This window comes from Oncorhynchus masou, chromosome 28 (genome assembly GCF_036934945.1).
Source record: "Oncorhynchus masou masou isolate Uvic2021 chromosome 28, UVic_Omas_1.1, whole genome shotgun sequence".
Classification (NCBI taxonomy): domain Eukaryota; kingdom Metazoa; phylum Chordata; class Actinopteri; order Salmoniformes; family Salmonidae; genus Oncorhynchus; species Oncorhynchus masou.
Genome location: NC_088239.1, coordinates 25,054,684 through 25,079,129, shown reverse-complemented (window position 1 = coordinate 25,079,129; position 24,446 = coordinate 25,054,684). Strand labels below are relative to the sequence as shown.

The following is a 24,446-nucleotide window of genomic DNA, read 5'->3' as shown; positions in this document are numbered from 1 at the left end:
TTTAAAAGTAGTACACTGATGACCCCTTGTGTCAGTCTGAGGTACCTAGTCATCAGAGATAGAGAGGGCAATGGGCATAGAGTGAGGTACAGAATAGACTTGCTTCCTACATATAAAAGAAAACAAATATGGTTAAAAAATATATAAATTAGGGTCCTTTACCAGGGGTTAACTTTTTTCTCAGATAATATGCAGATAAATTCTACGTTACCACCTTCATGATCAAATTCAACTTTAATACATTCATTATCATATTCCTAATATTGAGTTGCACCCCCCTTTTGCCCTGAGAACAGCTTCAATTTATCCGGGCATGGACTCTACAAGGTGTCAAAAGCTTTCCACAGGGATGCTGGCCCATGTTGACTCCAATGCTTTCCACAGTTGTGTCAACTTGGCTGGATGTCCTTTGGGCGGTGGACCATTCTTGATACACACAGGAAACTGTTGAGCGTGAAAAACCTAGCAGCGTTGCAGTTCTTGACACGCTCAAACTGGTGCACCTACTACCATACGCCCGTTCAAAGTCTCTGTCTTGCCCATTCACCCTCTGAATGGCACACATACACAATCCATGTCTCAATTGTCTCAAGGCTTAACAATCCTTCTTAAACCTGTCCCCTCATCTACACTGATTGAAGTGAATTTAACAAGTGACATCCATAAGGGATCATAGCTTTCACCTGGATTCACCTGGTCAGTCTATGTCATGGAAAGAGCAGGTGTCCTTAACGTTTTGTACACTCAGTGTACAGTGATTTGATATGTGTAAGTGAAACATTTTTCTCAACTGAAATTAAATGTAATTTGTACGTGTTATTGTTTTTTTTATCTCATTCATTTTCGTCATGAAAAATAGGATGTTGACGAATATTTTTAGTCATAGTTATAACCTTGCCAAGGCATTCTAACCTTGCCAAGGCAAACTCACAATGCCATATGGTGGCTTGCTCTCCCAGAGTTTGGCCAAGGTCTTCCTGGCGCCACTCCACAGGTTATTAGAGTAGGTGTCCTGCCGTTTGTTCTTATGCTTGTAGACGTGCAGGAAAAGGATGGAGAGGTAGAGAAATAACACAATGAAGAAGGGCACGATGAAGACAATGACAAGTGGAGGGAGGACCCAGCCCCAGTAGTCTATATAGCTGAGGTAGTCCTGAAGGTCTCCCAGTCTTCCTACAGCTGGAACAGGCAGGAAACTGCTGGGCGTCAGTGCAGGAGTGATTTTCACAGGTCATCCTGGCTGTCTCTGCACAGCCCCCAGACATGACCGAGGCATCAATGCTTTACGACTGCGTTGGTCCACACCTACATCATACTAAAACCAGGAAGTAGAGAAACAACACATTAGCTTGCCTGCAAACAAATAGCCCATTGCAGGGATCATCAACTAGATTCAGCCGCGGGCCAATTCTTTCTTGAGCGGATGGTCGAGGGCCGAAACATAATTCAAAATACATTGAAGACTGCAAATTGACAGCAAGAAGCCCAAACCGATACAATATTTGACTAAAACAGAATCATTTCCAACCTTGTTACATTTGTATATGATCACGTTTCTCTATTATGTGTGGGAATACTTGGGAACAGACTTCCAAAATTAAAATAACTTTGCATAACTATTCCACTTAGGGGATGGCAAGGTTGCTATCAGTCACATAAACAAATATAAAGCTGGCTGTGTGTGTTATCATATAACAACAGCTACATATTGATATAAACATTTGTATCAACAAACCTAAATTAGTGCGAACACCCCAAGATGCCACATATGGGGTGTATTCATTACGCCAATTATGTTGCAAACTGTTTCGTCTATTGCTAAACGTTTTGCAGCGTGAAACCGTTTACTCCAAACGGAAAACGTTTTGCAAAGAAAACGAGAGTTTCTATTGGACAAATTCAGGTAGGCCCTACTCCGTTTCGTTCAGTTTGCTTTCAAATAAGAAGATTTTAGCAACAGAATCGGAGTAATGAATAAGGCTGATACTGTGGTTTGGTTTACATCAGGGGCATCTTCCACTGCCCGTGTCTATTGAAATATCCGTGGCAAATAAGCTCGTCTCTTTAGCTCTGATCTAAATAGTTTTCCGTTTTCATGTTTAGCTAAATCGGACGTGGAAGATAAAGCGCTGTTGCTGACACTTTTTGCTGTTTAACATTGATCTGTCTTTCAAAAACATCGACCATGTGACACAAGAAGGGTTGTCATCCCAGCATGCAATGCGAGGCACGAATTCTAAAAGACGTGAGTGAACTCGAGCTAGCTAGGTACCAGATTGATTAGCTAGCTTGGTAAGTTGGGAAATTAGTACATTTTTACACATAATATAATTACAGTTGGCTATAGAGTCATGCCATACTTTATTTTTATCTGTCTGTCTAATGTAACGATGAAATTGACTGTGTTTAGCTAGGCTAGGTAGTTAGCTAACTAGTGTTGGCAAGCTGGCTGTCTTTACCAACTTGACTTTGCTTGCTATATATAGGCTAAAATAAATTATAGGATTGTTAGGGAATAATGTATGAGTTAACTAAAGAGCTCTAACTAGGAAAATATCATAGCTAGCTATATCCAGCAACATTTTTCCATTCAAAGAAAGCCCTCTTCACCTCTCACCCTTGCCAGGATATCCCGACCCTATTGTTACGCTTGTTTACACTTACAGTGCCTTGCGAAAGTATTCGGCCCCCTTGAACTTTGCGACCTTTTGCCACATTTCAGGCTTCAAACATAAAGATATAAAACTATTTTTTGTGAAGAATCAACAACAAGTGGGACACAATCATGAAGTGGAACGACATTTATTGGATATTTCAAACTTTTTTAACAAATCAAAAACTGAAAAATTGGGCGTGCAAAATTATTCAGCCCCTTTACTTTCAGTGCAGCAAACTCTCTCCAGAAGTTCAGTGAGGATCTCTGAATGATCCAATGTTGACCTAAATGACTAATGATGATAAATACAATCCACCTGTGTGTAATCAAGTCTCCGTATAAATGCACCTGCACTGTGATAGTCTCAGAGGTCCGTTAAAAGCGCAGAGAGCATCATGAAGAACAAGGAACACACCAGGCAGGTCCGAGATACTGTTGTGAAGAAGTTTAAAGCCGGATTTGGATACAAAAAGATTTCCCAAGCTTTAAACATCCCAAGGAGCACTGTGCAAGCGATAATATTGAAATGGAAGGAGTATCAGACCACTGCAAATCTACCAAGACCTGGCCGTCCCTCTAAACTTTCAGCTCATACAAGGAGAAGACTGATCAGAGATGCAGCCAAGAGGCCCATGATCACTCTGGATGAACTGCAGAGATCTACAGCTGAGGTGGGAGACTCTGTCCATAGGACAACAATCAGTCGTATATTGCACAAATCTGGCCTTTATGGAAGAGTGGCAAGAAGAAAGCCATTTCTTAAAGATATCCATAAAAAGTGTTGTTTAAAGTTTGCCACAAGCCACCTGGGAGACACACCAAACATGTGGAAGAAGGTGCTCTGGTCAGATGAAACCAAAATTGAACTTTTTGGCAACAATGCAAAACGTTATGTTTGGCGTAAAAGCAACACAGCACATCACTCTGAACACACCATCCCCACTGTCAAACATGGTGGTGGCAGCATCATGGTTTGGGCCTGCTTTTCTTCAGCAGGGACAGGGAAGATGGTTAAAATTGATGGGAAGATGGATGGAGCCAAATACAGGACCATTCTGGAAGAACCTGATGGAGTCTGCAAAAGACCTGAGACTGGGATGGAGATTTGTCTTCCAACAAGACAATGATCCAAAACATAAAGCAAAATCTACAATGGAATGGTTCAAAAATAAACATATCCAGGTGTTAGAATGGCCAAGTCAAAGTCCAGACCTGAATCCAATCGAGAATCTGTGGAAAGAACTGAAAACTGCTGTTCACAAATGCTCTCCATCCAACCTCACTGAGCTCGAGCTGTTTTGCAAGGAGGAATGGGGAAAAAAATTCAGTCTCTCGATGTGCAAAACTGATAGACATACCCCAAGCGACTTACAGCTGTAATCGCAGCAAAAGGTGGCACTACAAAGTATTAGCTTAAGGGGGCTGAATAATTTTGCACGCCCAATTTTTCAGTTTTTGATTACACACAGGTGGATTGTATTTATCATCATTAGTCATTTAGGTCAACATTGGATCATTCAGAGATCCTCACTGAACTTCTGGAGAGAGTTTGCTGCACTGAAAGTAAAGGGGCTGAATAATTTTGCACGCCCAATTTTTCAGTTTTTGATTTGTTAAAAAAGTTTGAAATATCCAATAAATGTTGTTCCACTTCATGATTGTGTCCCACTTGTTGATTCTTCACAAAAAAATACAGTTTTATATCTTTATGTTTGAAGCCTGAAATGTGGCAAAAGGTCGCAAAGTTCAAGGGGGCTGAATACTTTCGCAAGGCACTGTAGCTGCACTGGGGTCAGAACGCAATCAACGTTACATTAAGACACATTGGAGGGAGAGGGAAATATGGTATACTTAGGGATGGTATATGCCACTGTACACCAAATTTTACCAGAACATTATTGTGTGTATTTGCGGACTATTCTTTGTGTGCTTATATCAGTAGTTTTTGATAACTTAATTTTATGTAAAGTCGGAGCTCCAGTCCGTCCACACTAGTCGCTGCATCGAAAATCGTGGAGTTGAGTTTAATCGGCAACCCTCACCCCAACCTCCCACAACAGAAAATAATAGCCCCCCTTCCTCTTACCTAGCCGCGCATGTGCCGATGCTAGATTTATATTGGTACAATTACAAGGGGCATAGCTATATAATTTTAGCAGATGTTCTTATGCAGTATGACTTACACTTAGTATAGCCTAGTATTTTACAGTATAGCCACTTACAGTATATCCTGCAGCAGCATAACCAATATTCATCTGTGCTGTGACCAATAATATCTAGTGGTTTGCAGAGTGAGAAATACTGTTATTAGCAATGGTCTTTGGTGTGTGTCAGTCTATTTACTGTAGGTGGTGCTGATGGCTAATAGTGGTAGGCTGCTATGCACCCAAGACTGAGAAGCTGGCCATTACGAGGTAGTCCTATGTCAAATACTCTTCTTTCTAATACTTCAGCTGGACATTTATTTAGCATGGTACAATGGAGCTAATGGAATAGACCCAAAAGTGCAAACTTCAAGCTAATTTGTGTGCATCAGACTTTTGACCCAGGCCTGTCATGCAGCTCACAATCTGATTGCATGTCACCAGCATCTTTAATTTGACATAGGCCTAGTTCAGAGGAGGCATCAACGCAGCATTGCTTTATATATTTATGAAAGCGTTTATTGCAGTGCCCCCACGTAGTCCTGCTGGAATGCATCTGGCTGGCACAGGCTTGTCTTGCAGGATGTCTGGGACATCACATACAACACCACCCCTTTCGTGCCCTTGCTTGTCAGAGAACAAAATCCCCACTGACACAACACTAGATCTTTTGTTTTCTTTCTTCCTCCATGTTAGTTATTTTAAGAGATACTTTTAATGAGTTAGCCTAATGTGTGATTTTGTTTTAATCTGCAGACAACCAAAGGTACTGGTTATATCGATATATTGCTGTCAATGGTTAATAAAAATGTATTATCCAAATTAACCTGTGACACTAAAATGTCCATGAAATTGGGCATTTTCCTAAAATTGAATATTTTTTTGTTTACTACTGTGGGTTCAATCTTTCAGAATGGGGCTGAAATGTCATCTGTAATTACCCCGCTGCATTAGAGTTTATCGTCATCCATTGGCCCTGGATAGTTGTGAGTTGACAGTTAGGGCCTAACAATTAGCCTATACTAGTACACCCTAGACATTAGGCCTAGTTTAATAATTTAGGAAGGATAGCACAGGCTGGAAGGATAACACAGGCTGCTTCACATTAAGCTATTTTGGACAGTAAAGACCAGACTGGTATATACGCCTCGGCTTCTGGGTATTGCATGGGAGTGGAGTTAACGATCTTAATAGCTGCAGGCTACAACATTTGCCTTGTCTCTGCAAAGGCAGGGAGTAGTGTCTGTGCAGCTGCCATTTGTGTTTGCTAATGTATGTGCCATTTTTTTGTGTGTTTGTGCGTGTGATTGCGTGTATGGGTTGTGTACGTGCATGTGTGCTCCTGTCTGTCTCCAACTGTGTGTGTGTACAGGTAGAGGGAGAGTGTGTTGCTATTCTTCTGAGCCAGCTGCTACACATCCCAAGCTCTCCCCCCTCTCCCCTCCCTTTTCCTTTTTGAGCCGACTGGCAAGACCAGTTTGTGTTTGATCGGGAAAACCGGCTCTTCCAGTTGTCCATGCCAACAAATTCTGGTATGATCCCAGCCAGGTCCCTGGGAATGCTCAAAACGCCCGGCCAATCCCATGAAAGGCATATTGGGTTATCACTGGTGGTAGTTTAGTTGGTATAGCAGTTGTTCCCTGGTTTCCTCCTCTCTATGAAGTTTGGATCTGTTGAGTGGCTTTTGTGGGCATTGAGTATACTTTGACTGACAGTTCATTCTAGTGGGGTGAGTGAACCAAGGCTCTTTTATTCAGTTTGATATAGGAGGACATTTTGCCTGGTGAATGTCAGTGATGACTGTTAGCAGATTTAGTAGGTAGTATTAGGCTACAAAGTGAAATAGGCTAGTTTATCATGTCAATGCTCAATAATGGGGGGAAATATATTATTTGGCCTTAGTTATTGGATGATTTAATGATTATTTGAAAACTGGGTGGTTCGAGCCCTGAATGCTGATTGGATGAAAGCCGTGATATGTCGGACCGTATACCACGGTTATGACCAACATATATATATATATATGTATTTTTTTTTACTATTCTAATTACGTTGGTAACCAGTTTATAATAGCAATAAGTAATCTCTGGGTTTTGTGGTATATGGCAAATATACCACGGCTAAGGGCTGTATCCAGGCATTCTGCATTGCGTCGTGCGTAAGAACAGCCCTAAGTGGTGGTATATTGGCCATATACCATACCCCCTGTGCCTTATTGCTTATTTATCCAATGGTGATTAAGCCAAACCTACTGTACCAGCTTGAGAAGTGAGAGGAAACAAAATGTCCAGGCAAGCTTGAACTGTGTGTGTGCGCACTGGCCTGCACTAATGTGTTTGTGCATTATGTGCTCTGGCTACATTGCCTTCAAAACCCGATTTACATATTTGACTGCCCTTTAGGATCAGATATGGTCATGTGAATTAAAGAGAGGACTATATGAGCATGCCCTGGATTGCAGTCACTTCTCAGTGTCTACATAAGCAAAATACTGGTTGTATTACCGGTATCATAATTTACTGGTATTGTATCATATTTTATTACAGGTATTGTAGTGGCCTGTCAGTGCAGCCATTTCCTCTAGGGGCGCTCGTGAGTAAAATAGGGTCCTCTCTTGACTCATCTTACCCTCTGTTTTCTTTGACTTTTTTGCTTTCCCTTCCTCTCGCAGATTTCCGGTTTGGTGCTAGATGTATTTGTGTATTGGCTGAGTAAAGCTACCAACCAGTGAGTGATTGGATGATGAGCAGTCCTCTGCTAAGTGGGAGCAGCCCCGGCTCCAGTGGGGCCTCGGAATCCACTGACCTCTTCAGGGACCTATGCGGTCGACTCAAAGACTGTCACGATAGTGCACTGCAAGGTAGGCCTACTGTCTACATGCCAGGGAACCTCCACCAAAACAACTAAGGCCAGTGGGACATGTTTAATACAACTATCAGTGTTAAGAGTATTTGTCAAAATAAATCATTCAACAATCCCCTTTTCAAGCTCTTTTTTTTTATCCTGTGTTTAGGTTTGCAAACCAAAGTTAACAAGCTGAAGAAGGAGCGATGTTTGTAAGTACAGTCATTTTAATTGAACGTTGTGTTGATGATCAATGAATAGAATCTGAAACTTCATATTTTCTTGCCATTTTAAAGAGTGTGATTGTTGTTTTACGGCCGCACTTAAGATGAGACCGTTTTCCGTTGACTCCCCGTCAGTTTGTGAGGTTTCAAATGTCACTGAGCAAGTCAGTCTGACAAAGGCCTCTTTCACACTCTTACTTCAGTAGGACAGCATTCTGAGCCCTACTCATTTACCAGGGCTCTGTGATGGGAATCCCAAAATATAATTCCTCTTGTACTTCCAATAATGCACATTCAAATACATTACTTATATACTCAAACACTCCCATGTTTATTAATTCAAAGGATTTAAACCAAAGTGTTCCTTCCTTTTGTCCCCCCTCTCACCCCGTAGAGATGCCCAAAGACTGGAGGAGTTCTACAGCAGACACCAGCAGTTGAGGGAGCAGCACAAAACCCTGCGGGACACTGTCACAGTTCTGGAGGACAGGTTGGTAACCCATCAACCTGTCTGTCTGTCCCTATTTGTCTGTCTCCCTCTGACTTTTTCTCTATCTACCTATATTTCTCTCGATCTCTCCTTTTGTTAGTCCTTTGGTTCATCTTTTCTCCTGTCTTTCTTCTTTCCCATCTGTCTCTCTCCCTCTGCCCAGGCTGCGAGCAGGGCTGTGTGATCGCTGTTCTGTCACAGAGGAACACATGAGGAAGAAGCAGGTGGAGTTTGAGAAAGGCCGTCAGCAGAACATGCGCCTCATCGCAGAGATCAGTGAGTTGTACATCATTCCCTTCTCACTTGCACATACCCTACATTCTGTATCTGAGATTCATTTACCTCCACACTGGCCCCTCTTTTACACAGGCCATACAGGTCCTAAGCTTTTGGCTAAAGTAGGATATGATTATGACAAAGGATGGGGGCGGTCATGAGTCATTCACAAGGGAACTCTCTCACTACCACCCCCATCTCTCTTTGTCCACTGCACTCCTTTTTTTTCTCTGTAATAGGTTCCCTCGTAGATCTACACGTCACACAATATAGCCTTTCTCTTTTTCACTAAGTCTGGGGGTAGCGGGGGGGTGGGGGGGGCGGACACACAAGTAGTCTCTTTTTACATTGATGGAAAAGGCAAACCTGAATGATCTCTTTGTTTCCTATGTTATCTCCCAAATGTAACATTCCTCCGTGCTCACAAAAGGGATGCAGTTCTTCCTCTATACCACTAGTGCTCTGCAAATAAATTGACTAAGCCCAATCATCGCTGTAGTAGGGCGATTCCATTGGGAGGAAGGATGTTTGACAAGCTTTTTACATTTGTATCATAAATAATGTTTAAGCAAAATCATGATGAAAGTGGCCATTTTAGGCCTATACTTGCCTCCTGTAAGACCCTATGATCTGTGCATCTTGGTGTCGTTATACCTATAACATGATACAGGCAACATCTTGGTGTCATTATACTCCTGGTGTCATTATATTTGTGTTCTCAAATATGGATTATGTCTACATTCTGAAATACACTTTTTCACATTAATGTATTCAATATAAAAAATATTAATTTGAATATTTCAAAAGTACCCTTTTTAATTCTGTGTGTTTTTAGACATTGTTTGGAAAATTATACTCTTCAAACATGTCAAGTGTCCAGATTGGGCTCTCTGTACTTTTGAAGATCTAACCCATTTCATACATTTACATTATAGGTCATTAACCAATCAAAGCCCTACTTCAGGATTGTTTGCACATTCAGCAAATCACCAGCAGAAGGGAGTTCCCTTTTAATCAATTTTACCATTCACTGTGTTGCTTATGCTCATAAAATGTATCATAACTTCAAAATTTGCACAGAGCCCACTATGGAAATTTGAGTATATTGTTCCAAACAATGTCTTAAAATCTAAAAGGGTACTTTTGCCATATTCATATTTTTCATGTTAAATAATTTAATATAGTTTTATTTCAGAATCTTGACTTACTCCATTTGTTAGAGCACACTATAATGAGTATAATGACATCAAGATGTTCACAGATGATACGGTTTTACAGGAGGCATGTATAGTTCTAAAAATGGCCACTTTCATCATGATTTTCTTAAATTCCTCCCAAATTAAGTTTATATGAAAATTGCAAGAACAATCTGAGATACTAAAAATGTAATTTGCATAAGTATTCCCACCCCTTTGCAATGACACTCCAAACTGAGCTCAAGTGTATCCAATTTCCTTTAATCATTCACCTGTGGCCAATGAAATTGTTTGGACATGATTTATGATTTAGAACTAAATGCATCTGTCTATATGTATACTACCGGTCAGAAGTTTTAGAACACCTAATCATTCAAGGGTTTTTATACATTTTTTACTTTTTTCTACATTGTAGAATAATAGTGATGACATCAAAACTATGAAATAACACATACGGAATCATGTAGTAACCAAACAATTGTTATATAAAATATATTTTACGTTTGAGATTCTTCACAGTAGCCACCCTTTGGCTTGATGACAGCTTTGCACACTCTTGGCATTTTCACAACCAGCTTCACATGGAATGCTTTTCCAACAGTCTTGAATGAGTTCCCACATATGCTGAGCACTTGTTGGCTGCTTTTCCTTCACTTTGTGGTCCGACCCATCCCAAACCATCTCAATTTGGTTGAGGTCGGGGGATTGTGGAGGCCAGGTCATCTGATGCAGCACTCCATCACAGACATTGTCACCAGCAAAGCACCCCCACAACACCACCACCTCCTCTATGCTTTACGGTGGAAAATGCACATGCGGAGATCATCTGTTCACCCACACTGCGTCTCACAAAGACACGGTGGTTGGAACGAAAAATCTCCAATTTGGACTCCAGACCAAAGGACAAATTTCCACCAGTCTAATATCCATTGCTCGTGTTTCTTGGCCAAAGCAAGTTTCTTCTTCTTATCGGTGTCCTTTAGTAGTGGTTTCTTTGCAGCAATTCAAGGCCTGATTCACATAGTCTCCTCTGAACAGTTGGTGTTGAGATGTGTCTGTTACTTAAACTTTGAAGCATTTATTTGGGCTGCAATCTGAGGTGCAGTTAACTCTAATGAACTTTATCCTCTGCAGCAGAGGTAACTCAAGGTCTTCCATTCCTGTAGCGGTCCTCATGAGAGGCAGTTTCATCATAGCACTTGATGGTTTTTGCTACTGCACTTGAAGAAAAGTTCAAAGTTTTTGAAATTTTCCATATTGACTGGCCTTCATGTCTTAAAGTAATGATGGACTGTCATTTCTCGTTGCCTATTTGAGCTGTTCTTGCCGTAATATGGACTTGGTCTTTTACCAAATAGGGCTGTCACCCCTACCTAGTCACAACACTGATTGGCTCAAACGCATTAAGAAGGAAATAAATTCCACCAATTCACTTTTAAGGCACACCTATTCATTGAAATGCATTCCATGTGACTACCTCATGAAGCTGGTTGAGAGAATGCCAGAGTGTGCAAGCTGTCAAGGCTGCTATTTGAAGAAACTCACATAAACAAATCAAAATATATTTTATAAAACCTTTTTGGTAACTAAATTATTCCATATGTGTTATTTTATAGTTTTGATGTCTTCACTATTATTCTACAATGTAGAAAATTGTAAAAAAAAAAAAAAAATAAAGAAAAACCCTTGAATGAGTAGGTGTTCTAAAACCTTTGACCGGTTGTGTATTTCAGAGCAGAAACTATACCATGAAGTCCAAGGAACTGGCTGTAGATCTCCAAGATAGAATTGTGATGAGGCATATCTGGGGAAGGGTATGAAACAGTTTCTAGAGTGTTAAAAGTTTACAAGAGCTCCATCCATTGGGAAATTTTAAAAAATATATGGAACTACCCAGACTCTGCCGAGAGCTGGCTGTCCGCCCAAACTGAGAAACCGGGCAAGAAGGAGCTTGGTAAGGGAGGTGACCAATGACCACTCTGACAGAACTACTGAATGCCTTAGCTGAGATGGCAGAACCTTCCAAAAGGACAACTGTCTCTTCAGCACTTCACCAAGTGCCACTCTCCCATAATGCCCAAATTGGTGAAGTGCTGTAGAGATTGCTGTCCTTTTGGCAGGTTCTCCTATCTCAGTGATGGCACTCCTGGAGTTTGCAAAAAGACATGCGAAAGATGGCGCATAAGTCAAGTTTGTGTGATCTGATGAGACAAAAATAGAACTCTTTGGCCTGAATGCACATTGACCCTTTTTGCCTGGAGATAACCAGGCACAGTTCATCACCCATCTAACACCATCCCTACCGTGAAGCATGGTAGTGGCAGCAGCATGCTATCGTGATGCTTTTCATCGGCAGGAACTGGGAGACTGAGTGGGAACAATTAATGGAGCCTAATGCCGGCAAATTCTTGATGAGAACCTGCTTCAGAGTGCAAATGACCTTAGACTGGGGTGAAGATTTGTGTTCCAACAGAACATTGACCGCAAGCATACAGCCAAAGCAATGCTGGACAGGCTTCAGAGCAAGAATGTGAAGGTCCCTGAGTGGCCCAGCCAAATCCCATTGAAAATCTGTGGAAAGACTTTCTGTGGAAAGGCTGTTCACTGCTACTTCCTATCTAAGTTGAGAAAATATGCATGGAAAAATGGGGAAAAAATGCCCAAATCCAGATGTGCAAAGCTGATGCAGACATACCCAAGGCGACTCAAAGCTGTTATCGCCGCCAAAGGTCCTTCTACAAAGTTTTGACTCGGGTGTGAATACTTATGTAAATGAGAGATTTCTGTATTTCCTTTTCAATACATTTACAAAGATGTCTAAACACATTTTTACTACATCATTATGGGGTATTATTGTGTGTGTATATGGGTGAGAAAAATATTGAATCACTTTTGAGTGGAATAAGTCAAGGGGTATGAATATTTTCTGAAGGCACGGTATGTGGTTTAATGTGACTTCCAGTGACCGAGAGGAACAGCCTGCAGGATGAGAACAGAAAGCTGAGTCTTGAGTTGGATAGACTGAATGGAGCTCTGTGAGTTATAACCATCCCCATCCGGCACTACACTACTTTTGTAACCAGGATTGTTGATTCCAAAACAATATTCCTATTGCACATTGAGAAAGCATGGTTGAATTAGAGTTCTCACTTTGAGCTTCATACGGTATATTATTATATCTGTGTATTATTAATACTTTTTATTATTAATATGGTATGTTACGCCGTTGTATTTCTGTGGTGCGTCTGTTTGGTTTCCAGCTCCGTGTCTCCTGAGCCAGAGGAGGCGGTGATTCCAGACTCTCCGCTGCAGAAGATCTCGCTGCCTGTGGTCAGCAAGATGAGGAGGAGGAAGGAGACCCACCATGTCCGCTACGCCGAGAAGTCCCTGTCTCAGTCTCAGAGCTCGGCGCTCAACGGTCAGTCTGATTCATACAAAGAAATGCATACACAGGTATAGCATTCAAGGGTCACCCTCAGAATCAAACACACATGCAGGTGCGTGCACACTCAGTCACACTCGCACACAAACACACTCAATATTAGTTTCTTACGATATCAGTTTTGTAGACTTCATTGAAGTTCATTTTTTTTGTTTTCATAATAGTAGAACCAAGGAAAGGATTGCCCTCCCGAACCGCGCAGGGCCAAGGAAACGGCATACTGGTGCCTGAAACGTGTTACATGGACGCCACCCAGACCCAACGTAAGGCCTTCATTTACTAACTGATGACTGATAACATGCGTTTGTATTTATGTTATTGCCTCTAAATGTCTTGAGTGTCTTGAAAAGCACTGTAAAAAAATCATGTAGTATTCTTCTTGTTGATTCAGAGGGCAGCAGCCAGGGCCATGAAGGTGCTGTAGTGGCAGAGACGTGTCGCCTGGATCTCCCTGATGATCCACTGCCTATCCCCCAGAGAAAGGGTCCCGTCCTGGGCTGCCCCGGCACCACTGAGGACGGCCCCCTGTCCCTCCTCCCCCGCCTGAAGCTCATCCCTGCCAACGCCCAACGCCGCCACCTGGAGGGGATAGCCCGCATCGCACCTCTTAGAGCCACTTCCACCCCATGTGGCGCCTCTCACCAAGAGCTGGAGAGGGGAAAGAGGAGGAAAAGTAGCGAGAAGGAGGAAGATGGGGAAGTGGTTGACAAGCCTCTGGACCTTTCCGACTCTCCACAGAAGGCCCTCGTGCCTCCGCTCAATGCCCAGAGAGGTAGCAGCGTCCCTGCATCAGAGAACCAAGACAGAGGCCAAAAGCGGCACATCCTATTTAAACATCCCTCTACCTCTCCAAGTGATGAGCGATCCAAAAATGTGTTGCTGAGTCAGCAGGTAGAGCCATGATTTTTCATGTAATTTTCTTAAATAGAAGATGTTATACAGGTACATTAGTCACATTTGAGCCTTGTTACATATAGATGGGTTCATCTTGGAAACCCAGAACAAAAATCCTGATAAATCCAAATAACCAGTGACATAAAACCAAAGCACCAGAATTTTTTGGGGGTTTGTTTGATAATTTAAAACTAGGTACACATTACACAGAAAAGTACACAACTTATTTTCATTGTGATCCTCATGAAGGCATATGTGGCAGGAAAAAAAAAAAACTGATGCTAAAATGGCAGGTCAACTTGGTTATGTTTCTCGTTAGTCGTTGCATCCCACAGTCTTTTGACAGACGATACCATTTGTTACGTTGTCTGTCTGAGATATTATAGATGGGTAGATCAAGAGCTCTTTTTCTTGGACACGTTCACCCGTCTTATGCATCACCATACTACTGTACCCGAGTAGCCCCAGCCTTCCTATTTGTCCATTTAGACCCACAATGTCCACCACGAGCCAATCAGAAAGCGGAGTCGGGAGGATACTGAAAAACTGAAGCAGACCTCTGTCCTGCAAGCCAACCCCTGTGCTCGTGTGAAGAGGAGCCCTCCACAGGACAACAATGGTACTGCATCAACAACACTGTCCTCCAATGCCCCTGAAACTCCACTGGGAAAAGGTATTGTGTTGCAACTCTGCATAATAGTCAATCATTGATACTGAAAATATTTTTTTCTCGATTGACTGGCCTTTAAGCATAGTCTAAGCAAGCAATTTGAAGAGAAATGTCATGTTTTATTTCCTACCTTTTGTTTAGCCAAGCTGATGCCAACAGAGCAGATGTGGAGCCTTGACCCAGAGGCAGCCCTCTCCCAGTATGATGTAGACACCCCAACTTTAGCAGAGGTATGACATTCACCAAATTCATCTGCTACTTTCCTATACCCTCTGTGTATACTTGCAGTTCTTCACACGTGTGTGTGTGTGTGTGTGTGTAGCCCCCCTGTGAAGGTGAGTCTGTCGATATGGACTGCACCTTCGTCAGCCCCAGCCTGCTCCACCGAGGAGCTCCAAGAACCAGCTCTGTTACCGGTACAGCTTACGACATTTTCGCACAAAATTTTTGATACATTCCCAATCTGATTTTAATTTAATCAAATGCGGTAAAGAGGAGAGAGCAATGAAATCCTTACTTTTATCTTTCAAGTTGCATTAGATCAGTATTCACTTCAGTGATGGGAGGAAGGACGGTTACATTCGAGCAGGACCCATATAAACAAACCAACCAACCATGTAACCAAACTCAAAACCCTTCTTTTAGGGATTGGTCAGAAGGCCAATGACAGCTTGGCTGAGATATTTGACCGAACAGGCTACGGGGAGTACGAGTCGTGTCCTCAGCATAACGGCTCATATTTGGACAAAGAGGAACCCCATCATGGGGAGGAAGAGTTTGATGATATGGAGGAGAAGGAAGAGCATAAGGATGGTAAGGACTTTACACTGTATTTTCTCTATAATCTGGTATACTTGTTTATTTTATTTGACCAGGCAAATTGGTTGAGAATGACCAAAATGACCTGGTCAAGTAGTACAACACTTGAGACGAATTTGCGCATTCATTGTTAAATATTTATATCAATATTTTAAACTGTAATTTTATTGTCCTCTTGTTAAAAGCACACATGCCTCAAAGTGGAACACCCAATGGAGAACACAAAGACAGGTGAGATCATAATCGTCAGACTAACGTAGAACACTTTCATGCTAGGTTTCTAAAAGGTTTCTTTGTCTCGTTGTCCTGTAGTAAAAACCTGTCGTTTGCACACGTGGAGGTGGTCCGCAAGAAAGCTGAGAGGAGGAAACTCAAGGGGCACACGTGTAAAGAGTGTGAAATCGTGAGTTGACTCGACTGTGTTTTGATGTGTGGAGCTGAAAGTGCCTGTCCATGGTCATGTTCATTACATTTACATTTTAGTAATTTAGCAGACATTCTTATCCAGAGCAACTTACAGTAAGTAGTGAGTGCATACATTTTCGTACTGGTCCTCCGTGGGAATCAAACCCACAACCCTGGCGTTGCAAGCACGATGCTCTGCCAACTTGTGTTTCCCGTTTCAGAACTTTTTGCCAGATCGAACACAACCCATGATTTGTGACATATCTATTCCATCTCCCTCAGTACTATGCCGACCTTTCAGAGGCAGAGAGGGTGAAGAAGTTGTCAGCCTGTTCTCGGCACCGCTTCCGTTATCTTCCTCCATCAACCCCAGACCACTTTTGGGAAGTCGGCTTCCCTTCAACACAAACCTGTGTGGACAGAGGTATGCTACCCTATTCAATTGGATCCATTCAACAGAACGCAATGGTCATCAAATCCATAGTATTTAATACTGTAGTTTTGTCTACACAGAAGATCATACACAATTGCCTGATGATCTTCCCTGATGTTTTCCTGAACTTTCCAAAATCTCCCTGGTGTATTTCAGTCACGTCAAACCATTCTTCCTTCAGATTGAAATACTGTCAGACTGAATTGTAATAGATAGCCCCATGTAAACACTGGCTGATGATTATATAATTTGTCACACGGTTGGGTTGTGAGAATTTTCTATCAAAATGGGGTTGTAGGCCAAAGGTTTACAAAGCCCTGGTATTGTGACTGATGTCAGCACTGAATTTACTGATTTCTTCTGAGGAGTGCATTGCTGTTGTCTCAGCCTTCACAAAGGGGTGTTTCCCCCCCCTTGCCTTCAATGTCAACCTCCACTTAATGAGTTTAACAACATTGTGCTTCTTGTTTCTCGTACCAGGTTATGTAAAAGAAGATAATGATCCAGAGCAACGCTTAAGGAGGAGAAGACCTTACAATGCTCTCCCCCAAAAGCAAAGAGCAGAAGACTTAAACCAGTAGGGGAAAATACCCAATCAAACAATGTAAAACTGTATTTAATTTTCACTGCAACAATCTGCCAGTATCATAATCCTAGTGCCTCAAAGGTATATGTGCCTTTAGTGGTATATACACCCAGACATTTCAGATTCTTATAATTGTTCAAAACAATTGAATGGACCATCAGGTCTCCCAATTTCCTCAAAATTAATACAGAATATGCAGCAAGAACCTCTGCTCAGTTAATTATTCTTTGTGAAACTAATATGCACCGTTGACCACTACTCTTCGGCTGTCCCCATAGGGGAGAAGTACTTTACACCACTGCCTATGGGGACAGCCAAGGAACCCTTTTTTCAGTCTGTTTTTATTATGGTGTATTTGTAGATAAAACCCCCTTAATGCCATTTTTTGTTACTCACCTTCAAGTATATCACATCCTAGGAAATTGTATTTAAGTTCAAATAAGCAAATATTTTAATGGAAATATATAGAATCTTTATTTCTGCTTTACAGCAAGTTGTAGAAAAGGCATAGTAAATGAAAAAGAATCTCAATTGAAGCATACATTCTTGTGATATTTGTTCCAAAAGCAAAAAAAGTATCACTGGGAAATTGAGTGCAAGTAAACTCGTTGAAACATTTAGTGAGGTAGAAGTAGTTTCTTTCGCAAAGGTCTCATCGCACTTGGGAAGTACTTTCAGAGTACACCAGCAGGGCTTCTCCAACATGGCTGAAGAAAACACTAAGGAGCAAGCCAACACAAAATCACTGAAGTAAATAGTATACCTAAAAAATAGTAACTTCAACAAACACCATGATCACCAAACTTGATATAGGCTTTAAAGTAGCAGACTATAAAATGACTGAGTCTCCAGGGAATATCATCAGCTGCTATTTGTCTTGAATGTAAAATTGGTGACTGGATAGATAGACATTATTTACACAGGTCGAGAGAACTCACCAGCAGAAAGATGGCGTGTTAACTTCAATGTTAAAAACAAGTGGGGATAGGCATGTGGCAAACACCTAGACAGGGTAGAGCAAGACATGGATATGTAACTGGCACATCCACTGTCCTTGAAGGAAATCTAAAACAGAATGAATTTACTATTTAACTGTCGGTTTTATGACAATCGTTTACTTAGGTTATTACGGCAGGTTTTCTGCCAATTACTAATACCTTTTCTGTAGAGGGGAGATGGTGGTAGAAGGTAACAAATAAAGAAAATAATCTTGTGGGAAATAAAGATATGTTTACCATTGATCATTAAGTTGAGTTCTGACTTTCATTACCTTGGACAAAAAGAGCCAGACCCCGCAGTGCTCAAGAGGTAAACCACTCTTTAGTTTGACTGATGCCAACAGCAAGAAAAAACCCAACAAGGCACTGTGGAAGATAAGTGTTTAAGTTACTACAGTGTATATTTTAAAGATTTGGAAACCCTATTAGCAAGTTGATTTTATGAGATTGCTTTTAACATGCTCAACTAGACATCTGAGTTCAATTTTTTTACCTGGCACAACAGCCACCATGAAATCTTGGGGACAGGAGGAAAGGGAATTCCAAGGCACCAAATAGGTCACCTAGATGGAATAAGCAAACAAAGATAAGCCCAGCCATCAAAACAGATTAAGTTCTCACCAAACAGGAAGGAGGGGGGATTTGAGAGATGTAAAATCAGCACTTGACCAAGATTTAAATCGGTGTAACATTGGGATAACTGTCCCAATACACAGTTACATAATTGCAAAAGACCAAGAAGAAGGCATTGAAATAGCAAACAGCTGTTCATATACAGTCAATTCGGAAATTATTTAGACCCCTTCCCTTTTTCCACATTTTGTTACGTAACAGACTTATTCTAAAATTGATTACATTTATTTTTTACTCATTAATCTACACACAATACCCCAAAATGACAAAGCAAAAACAGGTTGACATTTTTGCACAAACAAAAAAAGATCTTATTTACATAAATATTCAAACCCTTTGCTATGAAAATCGAAATTAAGCTCAGGTGCATCCTGTTTCCATTGATCATCCTTGATGTTTCAACAACTTTATTGGAGTCCACCTGTGGTAAATAAACATGGACATGATTTGGAAAGGTGCACACCTGTCTATATAAGGTCCCACAGTTGACAGTCCATGTCAGAGCAAAAACCAAACCACGAGGTCGAAGGAATTGTCCGTAGGCCTCCGAGACAGGATTGTGTCGAAGCACAGATCTGGGGAAGGGTACCAAAACATTTCTGCAGCATTGAAGGTCCCCAAGAACGGTAACCTCCATTATTGTTAATTGGAAGAAGTTTAGAACCACAAAGACTGTTCCAAGAGCTGGCCGCCCAGCCAAATTGATCAATCGGGGAGAAGTGCCTTGGTCAGGGAGGTGGAAATGGGAGAACCTTCCAGAAGGACAACCATGTCTGTAGCACTCCACCAATCAGGCCTTTATGGTAGAGTGGCCAAACATAACCCACTCCTCAGTAAACTGCACTTGACTGCCCGTTTGGAGTTTGCCAAAAGGCACCTAAAGGACTCGCAGACCATGAGAAACACGATTCTGTGGCTTGATGAAACCACGATTGAACTCTTTGGCCTGAATGTCAAGTGTCACGTCTGGGGGAAACCTGGCACCATCCCTACGGTGAAGCATGGTAGTGGCAGAATCATGCTGTGGGGATGTTTTTCAGAGGCAGGGACTGGGAGACTTCAGGATCGAGGGAAAGATGAACGGCGCAAAGTACAGAGAGATCCTTGATGAAAACCTGCTCAGGACCTCAGACTGGGGCAATGGTTCACCTTTCAACACGACAATGACCCTAAGCAGACATCCAAGACAATGCAGGATTGGCTTTGGGACATATCTCTGAATGTCCTTGATTGGCCCAGCCTGAGCTCGGACATGAACCTATTCGAACATCTCTAGAGAGACCTGAAAATAGCTGTGCAGCAACGCTCCCCATTCAACCTGGCAGCTTGAGAGGATCTGCAGAGAAGAATGAGAGAAACTCCTCAAATACAGGTGTGCCAAGCCTGTAGCGTCAAGTCTTCCTGGGTATGAGGTTGTCGTCACTGCCAAAACAAAGTACTGAGTAAAGGGTATGAATACTTATGTAAATGATCATTTTATTTTCTAAAAAACACGTTTTACTTTGTCATTATGAGGTAGTGTGTGTAGATTTAGGAACATTTTCAATTGAATCCATTTTAGAATAAGGCTGTGACATAACAAAATGTGGAAAAAGTCAAGGGGTCTGAATATTTTCCAAATGCACTGTAGCTACAGAACTATTTGATCGATTGTGGGGAAGAAACAGTCCAAAGGTCTTACCAGTAGGGTGTGCAGCAAAGGCCAACAGCAACACACTAGTTTCAGGATTAATGACAATTAGAGCTTACATTAATTAATGACAAAACGGATTGAAGAGTGCACTGCACATACACAAAAAGACAGACATCTCAGGTGACATATGAAAGGACAAATCTGCAAAGCCCCCAAAAGTTATTCCCCCTCAAACTTACTCTGTGACAGCAATTAGTGACAATAACTTGATTGCCCCTGGTAGTCTACTGAAGCTATAGATTAACATTTTACAGTCAATTTAAAAATGCTTTGGACAATAAAGCAGTGATTAGGCCATGAACAGTTTTTTGGAACAAAGTATTTCCCTCTTACCTGAACAAATAGTTGATGTATTGTTGTTCAAGGTCACTGTAATATAGATCATGAAAACAAACATGTTTCATAGTATTCACAACAGGAAACCAGTTTTTCAATCATTTTTCTTACACAAGGGATGCACAAATTATAGCTTACCTCAAATGACTGGACTTGAAGTGTGTATGGAACACTCTATAGGCACCTGAAATTGATGTATTTCTGTATTAATATTGTGTTGCTAAGTGTATTCAGCGATTTATATGTATATGCTATACGCTTTAAACATATGACACAATCCCACAGCTGACTTGCCAACACAGAAGAGATGTGCCAGGGCCCACATGTAACCACCAGGGTCAAACTGAGGGTCATAGAGGGGGAGGTTGATGGCCGACATCAACAGCAGACTCACACTAGAAAGAAAGCCAATAGCTTACAATTCCATAGTCTTCAAGGACCATCAGGCTAGCTTCCAACAGCAGTTGTATGGGGTATAATATAGTATTTCAAGGGGAAGTTAACCTAATATCCAAAATGTCCCAAGTGATTCCTTACATTGAAACTAGTTAAGTGGAGTTTGCCTTCTTTCCCTGCAGTCTAGAACTGGAAAGTGGCAAAAATGGGTCAGACTGGTGACGTGCCTTTGTGCATTGCTAGCTCTGCTCTGTTGTCAGTCAGTGATTGAGAAATCCGGAAATTGTGGACAAATTGTTTTATTGAAAGTGTATGGCCGAATGAGCAATTTTTTAAATCAAAAGTACCATCGGTTTTGAGTCAGGAAATGTGAACTTCTCCACCTAAAATCTATTGAGATGATTTTATGTGGCTGACAGCAACAACAGTGGAAATGAAGATGGGTAACAACTGCGCACTTGTGTGGCCAACTGACATATATGCCCTTTATTTGGAGCTTTAAGTCACAGATGTAAGTTTTCAGAAGAGAAAGCGAGCGTTCGGAGGTATGTAGTCTAATTGCAGTTGAGGTGATCTTATCGTAGCCTAGGCGCTTCACTAGCATATGTTGAGGAGATAATAGACCGTAATTGTGTCATCTTACATTGCAGCCATAACCAGCCATATGATCCATTTTTGCAGATTTCCAGTTCTAGGCTGCAGGGAAAGAGAGGCAAACTCCACCTAACTAGTTTCAATGTATTGAATCGTTTAGGGAATTTTTTTATTTTAAGTATACTTCCCCTTAAGTCAATAAAACCAAAACAAATCCGTTTTGAAAACTTAATAGCTACTTTTTCTGTTAGACTCTACTGAATATCCCCCAAAAATTATATTAACGATAAGACTTGGAACAAACCTTAATAGCTTCATCCATGGAATTTGCTGTAAAAAAAAAAAAATATATATATATATGTAATTGCGTGTGTTTAATCAACCTTGCCCAAAGTTCAGTGTGGGTAAAAGCTTACACTTACCTCCATCTGGGTTAACTTCAGGATCAGGCAATTCACCACTTCAGAAGCATTGTGAAGAGTGAAGAAGAAAGGGATAGGCTGGAATATGACAAGCGGACATCTTAGATCAGTGTCTGTCATGATAGTAGGTATACAAAATCAAGACCTAGAGCAACGTGGAGACCTTATCCCATGGTGAGAGATGCCCCCATCATTTGGGGTCATTTGATGAGTGAAATCCTAGTGTTTGCCCAGTTCCACCTTAAAAGTGTTGTTTGTAACAGAAAAGGCTTGCATGATTAGGAGTGAATGACTCACCAAGCGTGAAAGAGCTCTGGACCCTGCATAAATATTCCCAACAAACAGGAGGGATCCCGGAAGCCAGGAAAGTGCTGCTGACCTGTAGGATAATGGGGAATAATACTCAAGGTCATCATCCAGGGATTAAAGTTCTGTCACTGCCATGGATTTTCATCATGGATTTTTTTTTTTTTTTTTTTACAATCTCAGATCAATTTAAATTTCAGTCTTGGGATTTTGTTTTGCTTTAATTCCTGTCATAAACCACTAGAGGGTGGTCACAGTCAGACAGTGCCACCTTGGATAACCCCCTTGCATTCCCTAATGCTGGGAATACACAGGACAAATGCAGAGGTTACCTGGGAAAGCCACTTATATCCACCAATCCAAGCTTCCCAGAGAGCAGAAGCAGCAGGCCCCCAATAAAAGTCTGCCATCTGTACAGAATATAGGAAGATGTTTTGAGCATTAATAATTTGAGAGAATCATCCGTAGCCTAACGCTCTAATTACCCAAAAGTGTTTTAATCGGAATATTGCACAGATGTTATTTAACACTAACTAGTGTATACAAATGTTACTTACCCCTGAAATAGGGTTGGATATGTAAATTTCAAGACAGACAGGACATACTGTAAAACAAACGACAAAATGTATCTATATGGAATTAAGAATTACTACCTCAACTGTACAGCGCTGAACGGCGGTTTAAAACCCGGAAGAGGCTGAGGTCTTGTTACAATGTTAGAATACAGCAACACATAGTTGCTTTCTTTATCTTTGATACAGCGACATACTTGCATGCCAACCAGCTAAAATCAATAATTTATCACTGATAAGTCAAGCAACCGTTGTTGAGAGCATTGATGTTGGTAGGTCTGTTTGCCTGACGAGCCTGTATCTGTGGGAAAGCCAGCGAAAACTCACCTTATTCGTGAAATACGATACTACATAAAAGAAACAAAATATTAGACCAGTAACATGTCTTTTGAAATGCATTTGTCTTTCTGTCTCTCGTAGTTAAAGATTGATAATTTTACATCATCAAGCTTTTGGTTCACCCTCAGAATGGCCGGGCATCTTTGAACGGGGTTCGAAGTCATGACACGTCATCACACAACCAAGAAATTAACCCTTACCTTAACCATTCGGAACCAGTTTAACCCTATTCCAAACTTTTACCCTTATGGAGAGAACGCTATTTATAATATGGGTTACATGGATAAATTAAAATGGCTGACCCTCCCTTCAGCAAAATATATTTTACCTAAACCCTCCCTGAACGCTTGAGAGAGAAAAAAACAAGTGACCCTCCCCTATACCCAAAGTAATAATTAAGACATGTGGAGAACATGTCTACCTTTTTACCCTCACTTCTTGGACAGACCAGATCTGTATATGCAGTTTCAGAAACTGTTCAAGCTGTATGCATTACATGGCAACGAAGGAAATTTGATGTTGCGCAGGGCTGCGGGCCAGAAGGCTGATGGTTCGCATACCGCCATGGACAAGAGTAGGATCTTTATAGTAAAATCATTGCATGACTATCATCATATTTGCAGGTCCGAGAAGAGAAAAAAAAATAGCCTTTTCTATATATTTCATGCAATGCTATGTGATTTTACATACTAGCTAAGTATTTTTTCATACCACACAAATTACAGGCTAAGAATGGACACGTAGATAGGCCTGTGTTCATCTTCATCTCATTTTTCCTATGCCAAATCAGTCTGTCTTGTTTGCAATAATTAAATCTGAGACATTTGGAATCTGAGCATGGTACTTTCAAGAGTTAGGCCTACCTTTCCACCAGTGGCATGTATTCAAGGATGCAAAGGGTAGCCATGCTTCCCAATTTCTTTTTACAAATAAAAAATAATACATATTTCCTCTCTTTGTGTTGAATCATTTTCCTTTAATTCGCAAGAGACTGAATGTATCTTACAGGAGAAAGCATCCAAGCGAGCGACACAGTACCCCTATGTCTCTCTACGTGTAGGCCATCTATCTGATGCTG

At 41.2% G+C, this 24,446-nt stretch overlaps 2 protein-coding genes across 4 annotated transcripts; one reads left to right on the top strand and one right to left on the bottom strand.

The window, feature by feature from the left end:
- The first annotated feature begins 2,188 nt into the window (after positions 1 to 2,188).
- Positions 2,189 to 18,327, top strand: rbbp8 (retinoblastoma binding protein 8). Its single transcript, XM_064941671.1, is given in 18 exon segments — positions 2,189 to 2,292; positions 7,472 to 7,660; positions 7,814 to 7,856; positions 8,263 to 8,358; positions 8,522 to 8,634; positions 12,793 to 12,865; positions 13,091 to 13,248; positions 13,437 to 13,535; positions 13,664 to 14,163; positions 14,656 to 14,839; positions 14,978 to 15,066; positions 15,159 to 15,252; positions 15,482 to 15,649; positions 15,841 to 15,886; positions 15,968 to 16,058; positions 16,343 to 16,484; positions 16,974 to 17,034; positions 17,036 to 18,327. Coding segments are annotated over 17 exon segments (2,109 nt in total). The 5' UTR covers positions 2,189 to 2,292; positions 7,472 to 7,539; the 3' UTR covers positions 17,067 to 18,327.
- Positions 17,529 to 23,673, bottom strand: LOC135517415 (UDP-N-acetylglucosamine transporter TMEM241 homolog). 3 transcript variants are annotated; one of them, XM_064941673.1, is made up of 14 exons: positions 23,357 to 23,656; positions 23,015 to 23,061; positions 22,790 to 22,867; positions 22,449 to 22,530; positions 22,152 to 22,229; positions 22,034 to 22,059; positions 21,034 to 21,134; positions 20,878 to 20,923; positions 20,737 to 20,772; positions 20,392 to 20,426; positions 18,571 to 18,640; positions 18,350 to 18,443; positions 18,018 to 18,082; positions 17,529 to 17,798 (listed from the first exon to the last, which is right to left on the bottom strand). In XM_064941673.1, the coding sequence occupies exons 1-14, from the start codon at positions 23,426 to 23,428 to the stop codon at positions 17,732 to 17,734; spliced, it is 897 nt and encodes a 298-aa protein (XP_064797745.1). In that variant the 5' UTR covers positions 23,429 to 23,656; the 3' UTR covers positions 17,529 to 17,731. The 3 variants fall into 3 exon arrangements, with proteins under 3 accessions (XP_064797745.1, XP_064797744.1, XP_064797746.1); XM_064941672.1 differs by lacking the exon at positions 23,015 to 23,061 and having other exon boundaries at positions 23,111 to 23,660; XM_064941674.1 differs by lacking the exons at positions 17,529 to 17,798; positions 18,018 to 18,082; positions 18,350 to 18,443; positions 18,571 to 18,640; positions 23,015 to 23,061 and adding an exon at positions 18,658 to 20,132 and having other exon boundaries at positions 23,111 to 23,673.
- Between the last annotated feature and the right edge of the window lie 773 nt (positions 23,674 to 24,446).

What these genes read in the sequence shown, in the direction of transcription:
- LOC135517415 (XM_064941672.1), bottom strand. Translation starts at nt 23,232, where the DNA reads ATGCAAGTATGTCGCTGTATCAAAGATAAAGAAAGCAACTATGTGTTG. An exon ending in TGAAGTTAACCCAGATGGAG is followed by an intron (nt 22,060 to 22,151) that starts GTAAGTGTAAGC and finishes TTTTTTTTACAG; the next exon opens with CAAATTCCATGGATGAAGCT. An exon ending in CTTTGCTGCACACCCTACTG is followed by an intron (nt 18,641 to 20,391) that starts GTAAGACCTTTG and finishes TATTCCATCTAG; the next exon opens with GTGACCTATTTGGTGCCTTG.